At 31.3% G+C, this 13,164-nt stretch overlaps 1 protein-coding gene across 1 annotated transcript in view; it reads right to left on the bottom strand.

Annotated features, from left to right (window-relative positions):
- Positions 1–13,164, bottom strand: part of LOC126880901 (inactive dipeptidyl peptidase 10-like) — a 378,845-nt gene that overhangs the window by 205,586 nt on the left and 160,095 nt on the right. The window contains exon 3 of the mRNA XM_050644976.1: positions 10,640–10,734. Coding sequence (XP_050500933.1) covers positions 10,640–10,734 — 95 coding nt within the window. The remainder of the gene's footprint in view (positions 1–10,639; positions 10,735–13,164) is intronic.

Raw genomic sequence — 13,164 nt, 5'->3', positions numbered from 1 at the left:
ACGGGTTACCGGTGATGGGTTCATGGGGATGTATTTCTAGTAGGGTTTGTAGTGATCATTTCAAATATTTCTGTAATATAGTTAAGTGAAAGACTGAAGACACACTAGACAGATAAAGAAACGAAATGAAGACAAAGTTAAAAATTTCAGAACATATGGAGTGCATTAGCTAAAATTCTGAAGCCGAAGATAACCAAATTAATCGCGACATAACTAATAAGTATAGATCATAGAATAAAAAGTCAGAATCCACAAAAAATATTTTAGTAACTTCGTTTTCTCTAGGTGCCGTCTCCTCTTCGAAGGTTGGCAATCAGCATAGCTATTTTTACTTTTGAGACCGCGGCTTTAAATATTTCGTTGTTACTACATCCAAACCATTCCCAAGGTTCTTCAGCCATGAGTCACGTCTCCTTCCTATGGATCTTTTTCCCTAGATTTTTCCTTGCATAATGACCTGGACTATTAGATCCTCTCATCACATGTCCCAAATATCTCAGTTTTTTCTCTTAATTTTTAGAAGTACTTCTCTTTCCTTATGTATACCCCATTACCTCTACGTTGGTTATTCTATCCACCCCTGAGATTTTCCATATCCAGATCTCGAATGCATATAGTCCCCTCACGTCAATTTTATTCAGTGTCCATGCTTCTATCCCGTAGTATAATACGGATAGCACATAGCACAGTCGTATTTTTAACTCAAGGTTTAAGTTCCGACAACACAGGAGCCTCTGCATTCTTGTAAATGTGCTTCTGGCCTGTTCGATTCTGATTTGTATTTCTTGACAGCCGTCATTGTTTTCATTAACCTTCCGATGACCAACCTTTTTTTGTTACACGGATGACCAAGGGGGGGGGGGGAAATGACCCCAGGTCAAAAATGTCAAAAATGACAATTAACAAAAAAATTAAGTTTTTTTTTCTTATTTTTTTTTTATTTCATAGACTTTATGTCATTCAGCCAGTCACAACATGAGTATTAGTGTCATGTGTAGTATGTATGTTGAGTAAGTGTCTTGTTACTTTGCAAAGTCGACGTCATTAGCGTAAAACTACTTGGAATTACACATAATATACGGTATTTTACTAAACATCAACTTCAGAATATATTTTTTATTCGTAAAATATAGGGAATTTTGATTAATTATTTATATCGGAAATAAGCCACAATTAAAATGAAAAAATAATTTTATTAACGTTTCGACGCCCAAATCGGGTGCCGTTGTCAAAATACAAAATATTACTAAAATAAACAAAAGTGTTGTTGCTAAGCAAAAAAATTCTTCTAATAATTTATTTAATCTCGCTCATTTATATTGGCAAATCAGACATATATTATACATTTTAAAGTAGAAGACTTTAAAATGATATTGCCAATATTTATGAGTTGCGTTCCTGGGACGACTTACTGAAAGATAGTTCATTCGATTACATGAAATCAACCCCAACTCAAGAATATCCGTCATAAAAAATTATAGCATGTGATCTGTCTTTAAAAAGACAACCAAATGCAACGACAGTAAAATTCTCGCGTTAGAGACTTCATAGTAAATCACAAGGGAAAACCAGGAAAAACCCTGTGATACTATTCCGACATCGTAAGTCTTTGGTCTGATATTAATTTACTCTCAAAATATAATACCAAATTCTGACTTGTAACATGTTTAAATTATAAATAATATTAATAATACTAGATATATATAAGTAATACTAAAATATAAAATATGTACTAGCTCGATATTATTGACTTACTAATCTTGGTATTTTCTTTCTATTGACTTCCTTTTTCATTATGGGTAACCACATCCTACTTCATTCTACCGAGGAATTTGCGACACAATTGGTTTCATTTAGCATAATTAGAGCCGCTTCTTTGATTTTTCTCTTTTTACTATCTGATTCTTTCAGGACTATACTTGAATCTCTCCACTGAACTCTATGTTCATTATCCCATGCGTGTTGACATATTTGAGATCTCTCAAATTCTTTATTTTTAATATAAGATTGATGTTCACTTATTCTAACGTCTAATGGTCTTGATGTCTCACCTAAATAAAATTGTTCGCATTCACAAGGTATTTTATAAATGCAATTCTTTGTTCTTTCTTGATCATTGTTAGGTTTAGTTTTAGATAGAATAGATCTCAATGTGTTTGTTGTTTTGAATGTTGTTGAAATGTTGAATTTATTTCCTATTATTTTAAGTTTCTCGGATATTCCTTTTATATATGGTATTGATATTTTCCTCTTATTATTTCTGGTGAATGTTGTAGGATCCCGTTCTAAGTTGTTCTGTTCCATTCGATCCAATCTTGACAATTCCTTATTTATAAACGATAAAGGATAATCATTTTTTAATAAAACAGACGTTAACAATTGTTTTTCTGCTAAAAGGGAATTTTCGCTAGAACAAGTAATTTTGGCTCTATCATATAAGGATTTAGTGATTCCCTTTTTAACGTTGATGTTGTGATTTGACTTGTAATTGAGATATCTGTTGGTGTGTGTTGCTTTTCTATACACTTGAGTCTCATATCCAATATCTTTCTTTGAGATCAAAACATCGAGGAAAGGTAGGCTGTTATTGTATTCCTTTTCCATTGTAAATTTTATTGTCTCTTCTTGATCGTTTATAATATTCAGGAACGTATCCAACAATTCTGATCTATGAGGCCATATTGAAAACACATCATCTATATATCTCTCGCTCTTATTTCCCATATAAATAATTAATCATAAAAATGCCACAATACTTTTGAATTTATTAAAGGAAAACATACGCTGGGGTCACAATTTCCCCCGCTTGGTCATCCGAAGGTTAATGGTTGTACCTACCTATTTGAATTCTTTTAGGGCCGGTTGTTCGAACGCTAATCAACAATGATCACTATCAAATATTTAATTACTGTCACCAACTGTCAATGTCAACTTTTATTGGGTGGATGAAAACATAATTAATTATAATTATGAGATTAGTTAATCAATTAATATAACAACTATTAACATAATTGATTAAGTAATTTCATAATTGTAATCCATAATTATGATTTCAGCAACCCAGTCAAAGTTGACATTGACAGTTGGTGACAGTAATTAAATATGTGATCATGATCATTGTTGATTAGCGTTCGAACAACCGGCCCTAACTCTTTCAATAGGTTGATTCTGTACATATTGTAACGTTGCAAACGTCACGTCTTTGCTATTTTATTTTTATATAATTATTTTATTCTATTTTCTTTAATATTTCATTAATAATTATCGTCTGTATTCGTTTTAACTTGTTTTCCCGATAAAAGCCTGTTTGGCGCCCGTTCTATAGGCAACTCTCTTTTCATCTACTTATTCAGTTACAATACGGAACATGCTTGCCATCTCCTACGTTGCCCTGTCGTTTCAATGACAGTGACAACTCCCATATTTCAGTCACAAGGGTGGTGGTAAATTAATAAAATTATAAAAGCCGATTGCAGGCGAATATTAGCTTTATTTCTTCATAAACACTTATTCTCTTGGGGTGAGTAGTTTGTAACATCACTCTACAAAATTTTCTAAACCTGTATTAATTTTTTTTATGATTTTTTTATACCTAACCTTCCATGTCAAAAAGCACATATTTCATATTTTACATTCTTTCTATTAATATGCTTTTAGTAATCAAATTATTTAACTAGTATCAATAATTCCACTTAATTTACCCCTTGCCATCTGCTACTTTTTGAATACTTTTTGGCAAGGCTCTTTTTCTTTTCTTCTTGATGTCAAACTTATACACGTTTTGTATTCTAGTTTTTGGATAGAAATCACTTTTCTCCCTTCGGAGCCACCTGCCTTCATCACCGGTGATGCACACATAAAGGCCAAGACAACAGGATGCATCGAACAGAAAGCAGCATCCGACATCTCTAGTTGCATCGACCTAGGGCTACAACACCTGACCAGGTCTACAAGTCTACAGCTGTACCATCCAATATCAAGAAGTTACCATCGAATACCAAAAGCCATAAGTATAATCTAGAAATTGTTAGTTTTTGGCAAGAATTTGAATATATTTCTTAATGCATTTAATAAGTCACAATTTCGTTATATCTTTATTGAACAATAAACATGATTGGTTAAAGTATTGTTTTGTTTGCTTCCATTCTGAATTTTCATAGATCATATCTAAGATTAGGACAAGACGAACACACACCTTAAAAGACTGAGCTGAGCTAAGGTGGACGATGACTACCTTGGTTGGTTGAAATATTATTTTAGTTAGAATGGTATTTCAATTAGCTGGGGTAGTCCATCGCCTTTTTGTTTCAATATATCTCACGAATATCCTGAGTTATCTTTGTTATTATAATATATTATTTCGTCTTGCTTATGTCGAGCCATGCCTTCAATTACCGCGGTCACTTTATTAAGCAGTATCTGTAGGTCTTTATGTGATTTAGCTAAAATAACTGTATCATCAGCGTATCTCAGGTTATTTTATGATCATGCCATTATTTCTAATGTCTACGTTTAGTTCATCTATTGATTTACTTATTACGTCTTCCGAGTATATATTAAATAATATTAATGAAAGTATACAACCTTGTCGAAAACCTATTTGTATTTCTATTTCTCCTGGTGTTATGTCTTCTATTCTCACTACTGCTTTTTGGCCTAGTATTGGCCTAGTTATCAGTTTTGAAATTATGCCTATATCTCTGAGGTCTAATCTTCTTTTTTACAATGTTTCAATAAGTTGGTCATGCGTAACCCTATGAAAAGCAGGTAGGAACCGAAGCTTTTCACCTTGCAATCTTTACAGAATGGATCGATTTACTTGAAAATTTGAGAATAAGTGGTTGATAGTGCAAGGATCACAATCTATATGATTTCGAAAGGCACCTTTACCATGGGGGTGGTTGCCACCCATGGGGGTGGTTTCCACCCCCATGGTTTACCATGGGGGTGGAAATTTATTATTGTATTCTGACCGCAAAATTTAATAAAAATATTTATTCTAAGCAAAAAATGTTCTATATATTTTTTTAATAAAATTAGTAGTTTTAGATTTATTCGCTATCGAAAGTGTTAGTTTTGTATAGAAAAAATCAATGTTTTTCGATATACTCATTTACGATTTACTCAATTTTTGCCGTAGAAAAAATTTTTTCACACCAAATTTTTGGGAATTAAATAACCAACAATTTCATATTTAAACATTTTTTCGTATCTCTGATGCTTATCTTTCTATTCTGAAGAAAATGGCATTTTTTACCAAACTACAAAAATTCGTTATTCGCTTTTAACTCCAGTTTTTTAAAACCTAATTATTCTAAGCCACTCAAACTTCTAGAATCTATTAATAATACACAAATAAATAAGAATGAATAAGGCCAATGACTAAGAACACCGCTAACTTACATTATTAAGCTTTCAATTGGATTTCTTCTTTTTATTTTCAAAAAAATATGTTGATTTTTTAACCGTAACTTTTTATTTTTTATCTTGGAAAGATTGGTAAAAAATAATTTTGTAGGTTTTTACAAGATATGTAAGACTATTAATATTAAATCTTTTTGAAATCCTTAGTTGCAAAAGAAGGTGACTTTTAAAGGGTTGGTAAAGGTGGTTTTTGCATGTTATTACAAGTTTTAATTGTCAATAGCTCACTAACTTTTTGCCGTAGAAAAAAATTTTGGCACACCTGGTTTTTGGGAATTAATTAAGCTACAATTTCGTATTTAAACAATTTCGTATCTCTGTTGTTAATATTGATATTCTGAAGAAAAGGCCATTTTTTTCTAAACTACAAAAATTCGTTGTTCAGTTTTAACTCCATTTTTTTTAAACCTTAGCATTCTAAGCCGGTCAAACTTCTAAAACCTATTAATAATACATAAATAAAAAAGACCAAATAAGGTCAATGACTAATTTTAATTAGGGTGGTGATTAGGGGTTGCTTGCGATCACTTTTTCGCTGAAAAAAATAGGGACTGACATTATTTTCATTATAAGTCACTTACTTTTTGAGCTGCAGACTTTTTTTATTTCTAGAGATAGATATTTTAAGTACTTTAAATTAGCTTAAACAAGTTGTCCTCGAAAAATGCATAGCTTTCCCGTTTTTTGACTTTGAAACTATAATATTTAGCATTGGACGAAGAAGAGCCAACATATAATAAATTATAGCTCGATTACTATTGGTCTTAAAGAAAATTAAAAAAACAGTTTTGTTTATTTTTTTAAAAGGTACATTTTTTTAAGTAAAGTTGTTTTGATAAAACGAAAACTTTTGGAGTAATTAGCAGAAAACTTATTAAAAACATTGATTTTTTCGACACAAAACTAATACTTTCGATAGCAAGTAAATCGAAAACTGTCAATTTTATCAAAAAAATATATAGAATGTTTTTTGCTTGGAATTAACGTTTTCACCAACTTTTGCTATTAAGATATAAGAAAAAATTTCCACGCCCGAGATGGGTTGGCAACCGCCCCCATGGTAAAAGCGCCTTTCGGCATGATGTAGATTTTTATCCTTGGACTATCCACTACTTATTATCAAATTTTCGAGCAAATCTATCCATTCTGGAAAAATTGCGAGGTTTGGACCCATTACAAGAATCAGTGCTTGGACTACATGTGCAGTTCTTGATTCATATCTAGATACCTTTGTCCATAAGTAGGTACTATTAAGAATACGATTGAAAATTAATATCTTTATGCACGACTGGGCGGTAATGTTAGAATAACCTGCAATAAATACTCAGTTAAAATACTAGTCGACAATATAAAAAAAAAATAGCAAGTAACTTACTTTTATCATAAGATATAAATTATCTGGAGCATTTACCAAAAACGATTCAATTTCTTCTCTAATTAGAATTTTAGATTTCTTTGGTTTATAACCATCTGATCTCCGTTTTAGGAATGTTATCAATCTTGGTAATTTAGCGATGTTTACATTATTGTGCAAATTTACAGTTGCCTTTAACATCGAATAATATGACCATAGAGACGACGGCTTACGGCATTTAGACTTCTCCAGAAAATACGCAAGAAATACATTTTCTGTATAATTACCGTCTTTAACATTCTGCAATTTGCACCAACTAACAAATTCATCGTAGACTTTATCGTGTATTTTCTTAGATTTAGCGGGTAGTAAACTTAATTTTGCATCTTCTGCTGCTTTAAAAATTTCCTGTGGTGTTCCAGAAAATGTCTCATCGTCACTAGTTTCCATTATAAAAGAACTTCTTAAAAAATGTGTTATGAAACTTTAAATACGATAAATAATGGCGACTAACTATTCTTGACTTATTTACTTTGTTGCTAGGGTAACGCGAACATAGCTATATTATTTTTTCCTACACATATTTATTTCTTTCAATATGACATTTTTTACTTACTAACCAATACAAATTATTCAATGAATTGTTATGCAGGATGAGTTTTAATAAATTAAGCTATAAAATTCATGCAACTTTTGAAACTGTATTATAATAAATTGCTCGCAAAAGGTGGAAAGAAAAAGAAGCATTAAAAAATAATCACTAAGACGATCGTGCAAGGAATTTTGTATCTTTATTAACAAATGATCATTAAAACAGTCCTGCATAAAATGTGTATGTATTTCGGGCGTAAACAGCGTTTATGGACCTGCCGTGTTAATAGTCCTCGCCTATCAGCTGGGGCTCTTACTTACACGTCGCGGTCCATAAACGCCTATTTTACGCCCTTGATACATAAATAATTATTTTATGTAATTACGCTGTGCTGTAATAATAACTTAAAAGGTACCCCCCGTTAAGATAGGCAAAATGCCCTCACTCTCAGAATTCCATTTTTTTAATTTTTTTACGTTCTGTGCAATTAAAAAATGAGATAACGCGGATTTTTAGCTCGCCACCCCTTACCCCTCCTCCACATCCAAAAACGTAGATTTTTAGATTTAATTTTTTTTAGTTAGGTTACAATTGATCTAAAAATTTCAAAAAATTCACACGTGTAGCTGAGGCTTTTACAAAACATATCCATTTTTTATGGACCCTTAGGTCGAGTGTACACAACCTCAAATTTTTTTTAACTTTTTTAAAACCTATAACTTTTTTTGGAAGGAGCTGCAGGTCCAATTTTTTTTGCACTGTGTGTACTTTATCAAAATCTATCTCTCTGATTTTTTTCAGATTTTTCCGTCAGGTGCGCCATCTTGAAAAATCCGGAAAACTATTTTTTAGGGGGTTTTTAGGGATTTTCTCCATTTTATAGACTGCAACATAGAACAACTCAAGGTTTTGTTAAATGACTATGTATAATTTGAAATAAATCAGTATTTTAGGATTATCAAAAATTGGGCAAAACACCTTTAAACCCCCCAAAAACCATGTGTTTTTTAAGTTATGTAAGGGTTTTTGCGGGCTTAATGATACTTTTTGAGATCGATGCAGCCTGAATATTTTTTTCATTTTTTTACGTTATATGTGATTAAAAAATAAGACTAATCGCAGTTTTAGGTCACCACCCCCTCCCCCTGCCACCACAAAAACGTAAATTTTTATATTTTTTTTTGTTTAAAATTGCAATTAATTTAAAATTTTTATAAGGCTTCTACAAAATATATCTATTTTTTATAGACCCGAGTAGGTCGAGTGTACAATACATATAACCTCAAAATTCCTTTTTTATTTTTTTAAAACGTATTTTTGACTTCAAATCGATATTTTTTTAAAACGTCCAATGAATATTGTACATCTCTCTCTCGCGAACGGCCGCTTCAATACAGGCTTAGCGCTCATTTTTAATTATTAAAAATAATAGTTAGTAATAAAATAATGACAAAAATTTCTTTAGACTATTACAGTGGGGGGCTTTAAACTTTGAGTTGGCCACTTTATGACTTTCATAATAATAATTTTTAATCGAGTTATTAAGCCTTGAAAATGGCCATTTTCGCGTTTTTCAAATTTGAAATTGCATGTAACTCGACAACAGCCAATTTTATAGAAAAATCCCAAAATACCTTTTTTGTTCAACTTGATCCAGAGAATCTAAAACAAGTTTGTCCGAAGTAAAAAAATTGATTTTTTGAATTCGTTTAAAAAAATAAATTTTCCGACCTCGGTCCTGCCTGGCACCTTGTGGATTTGTTATAAGGACCTGTTTTTGAGTAAGTTTGTGCAAAAAAATTAATCGGAATAATTTACCTAACGGGACAAGCATACAGCGTGGACTATTTGCATTATGAGCCAAACGTAGACGGTTTGTAAAATACATAAAACAAAAGTTTTATACGTATACGTATAAAAAAACAAAAAAAAATGAGGTTATAATATGTACACTCGACCTTCGGGTCCATAAAAATATATGTTCTGTAAAAGCCTCAGCTGTGCGTGTGAATTTTTTGTAATTTATAATTTAATAATTACTAACCATTCTAAATGCGAAATAAGCCACAATTTAACTAAAAAATGATTTTATTACCGTTTCGACGTCCACCACGGACGTCGTTGTCAAAATACAAAATATTAATAAATTAAACAAAAATGTTGCTTGGTAAAAAAATCTTCTAATAATAAAATTTAAACTGACTTATTTATATAAATCGTCCCAAACCATTTTTTCAGTGCGCCACAGATTATCGAATTCTCTCTATCGCAATACAGACGGAAAATAAAATCATTTTTTAGTTAAATTGTGGCTTATTTCCCATTTAGATTAGTTAATTAGAAAAATGCCACAAAGACATAGCTTCAGAACAACATTTATAATTTAATTGCAACCCAATTAAAAAAAAATAAAATCGCAAAATGGACATTTTTGGCTGTGGGGGAGGGGGAATAGGGGAAGTGGTCTAAAATTGCGGTGAGTCCTAATTTTTTAAAATCATATAGAACGTAAATAAATTAAAAAAAAAAATATTCAGGCTGTATCGACCTCAAAAAATATAATTAGCCATGCAAAAATCCTTACAAAACTTTAAACAAACATGGTTTTTGGGGGGTTTAAAGGTGTTTTGCCCAATTTTTGCTAATCCTAAAATACTCATGAATTTCAAATTATACATAATCTATTAACAAAACCTTGAGTTGACCTATGTTGTAGTCTATAAACTGGAGAAAATCCCTAAAAACCCCCTAAAAAAAACAGTTTTCCGGATTTTTCAAGGTGGCGCACCTGACGCAAAAATCTGAAAAAAATCAGAGAGATAGCTTTTGATAAAATACACAAAATCCAAAAAAAATTGGACCTGCAGCCTCCTCCAAAAAAAATTTATAGGTTTTAAAATGTTAAAAATTTATTTGAGGTTATGTACACTCGACTTAAGGGTCCATAAAAAATGGACATGTTTTGTAAAATCCTCAGCTACACGAGCGAATTTTTTGAAATTTTTAAATCAATTGCAACCCTACTAAAAAAAAATTAAATCTAAAAATCTACGTTTTTGGCTGTGGGGGAGGGGTAAGGGGGTGGCGAGCTAAAAATCCGCGGTATCTCATTTTTTAATTGTACAGACCGTAAAAAAATTAAAAAAATTGAATTCTGAGAGTGAGGGCATTTTGCCTATCTTAACGGGGGGGTACCCTTTTAGGCGAATTCTTTAAAATTGCTAATTCGTAAATAAACATTACATATTATATAAAACTGTTATACTTACAAAAGCTATATTTGTCATAACAACCGTCGACGTTAAGTTATCTGCGTCAAAAAGTGTAACGCTTCCATGTTCGTTCCTATAAATAAATTCGGTATCTGTAACAAAAGAAAATATATTAGAACATAAATCAGCTGACAAATTTATGGAATTATATCTCTGGACTAAAACGTGAAAAGGGCGTAATTTCCGTGGAACAGCGTCAGTGTAATTCAGAAAAATGCGAACGTATATCTCTGCCTAAGACGGCCGTTTACAGATTTTGTAAGGAACCGCACTAGGGTGAACTGATAACTGTGTTGCCTAACAATGAGTTTAACAAAAAGGTTTTCATACCTTCCGTAACAACGATTTAAATATCTAACCATTATAATAATCAAATTATCTTTATAATCAACTATTTTTAATGGGAGTAAGCCACAAAATTACCAAAAAAATGATTTTATTAACGTTTCGAAGCCCAAATCGGGTTTCGTTGTCAAAATACAAAATACTACTAAAATAAACAAAAATGTTGTTGCTAAGTAAAAAAATTCTTTTAATAGTTTATTTAATCTAACTCATTTATATTGGCAATTCAGACGTATATTATACATTTTAAAGTAGAAGACTTTAAAGTGATATCGCCAATATTTATGAGTTGCATTCCTGGGACGACTTTACTAAAAGATAGTTCATTCGATTACATGAAATCAATTCCAACTCAAGAATATCCGTCACAAAAAAATCATAGCATGTGATCTGTCTTTAAAAAGACAACCAAATGCAACGATGACAATAAAATTCTCGCGTTAGAGCTTCCATAGTAAATCATGAGGGAAATCCAGGAAAAAAAACCTCGTGATACTATCCTGACATCGTAAGTAACATTTAAGTAAGTCTTACATTTAATTTACTTTCAAAAAACTAATACCAAATTCTGACTTTAATATGGTTAAATTATAAATAATATTAATAATACATAGATATACAATAAGTAATACTAAAATATAAAATTTGTACTAACTCGATATGTTATTTACTTACTAATCGTGGTATTTCCTTTCTATTGACTTCCTCTTTTAGTATGGGTAACCAAATCCTACTGCATTCTACCGAGGAATTTGCGACACAATTGGTTCATTTAGCATAATTAGAGCCGCTTATTTGATTTAACTCTTTTTACTATCTGATTCTTTCAGGACTATACTTGAATCTCTCCACTTAACTTTATGTTCATTTCCCATGTGTGTTGACATATTTGAGATCTATCAAATTCTCTATTTTTGATATAAGACTGATGTTCACTTATATTCTAACGTTTAATGGTCTTGATGTTTCACCTAAATAAAATTGTTCGCATTCACAAGATATTTTCTAAATGCAATTCTTTGTTCTTTCTTGTTCATTGTTAGGTTTAGTTTTAGATAGAATAGATCTCAATGCGTTTGTTGTTTTGAATGATGTTGAAATGTTGAATTTATTTCTAATTGTTTTAAGTTTCTCATATGGTCCTTTTATATATGGTATTGATATTTTCCTCGTATTATTTCTTGTGAATGTTGTAGGATCCCGTTCTAAGTTGTTCTGTTCCATTCGATCCAATCTTCACAATTCCTTATTTATAAACGATATAAGATAATCATTTTTTATTAAAACATGTTAACAATTGTTTTTCTCCTAAAAATGAATTTTCGTTAGAACAAGTAATTTTGGCTCTATCATATATTTTTTTCCTGGTTTTCCCTCGTGATTTACTATGGAATCTCTAACGCGAGAATTTTACTGTCATCGTTGCATTTGGTTGTCTCTGTAAAGACAGATCACATGCTATGGTTTTTTTGTGACGGATATTCTTGAGTTGGGATTGATTTCATGTAATCGAATGAACTATCTTTTAGTAGTCGTCCCAGGAACGCAACTCATAAATATTGGCGATATCATTTTAAAGTAGAAGACTTAAAAATGATATACGTATAATATACGTCTGAATTGCCAATATAAATGTGTCAAATTAAATAAATTATTAAAAGATTTTTTTTTTACTTAGCAACAACATTTTTATTTATTTTAGTAGTATTTTGTATTTTGACAACGAAACCCGATTTGGGCTTCGAAACGTTAATAATATCATTTTTTTGGTAAAATTGTGGCTTATTCCTATTAAAAATAGTTGATTATAAAAACGCCACAAGAAAATAGCTTAATAACAACTTAACTTTATTAAATCTCCAAGCTCATTTTGCCATTCTGGATTAGCATAAAATTATACATATTAAGGCCATCACAATGACCTCCTATAAAATATATAAGTGTACACTCATCATACTTAGAATCTCGTTTTAGGTACACTGCAGCACATAGGCCTTCTCTGTTTGTATCCGGAGTGCACGGTTTTGTCCATTATGGATCCAATTTTTCGTATGGCCAGATAATCTTCGCAGCTTATCTGGCCATTTTGTAGGTCGTCTTCCTCTGTTTTGTTTATCTGTTCTTGGTCTACATTCGGTTAACTTGCATGCGCACCTTTTAGTCTTCATCCGTGCCAC

This window comes from Diabrotica virgifera, chromosome 2 (genome assembly GCF_917563875.1).
Source record: "Diabrotica virgifera virgifera chromosome 2, PGI_DIABVI_V3a".
Taxonomy (NCBI): domain Eukaryota; kingdom Metazoa; phylum Arthropoda; class Insecta; order Coleoptera; family Chrysomelidae; genus Diabrotica; species Diabrotica virgifera.
Note: the sequence above shows the minus strand (reverse complement) of the source record. Positions and strands in the feature narration are given on the sequence as shown.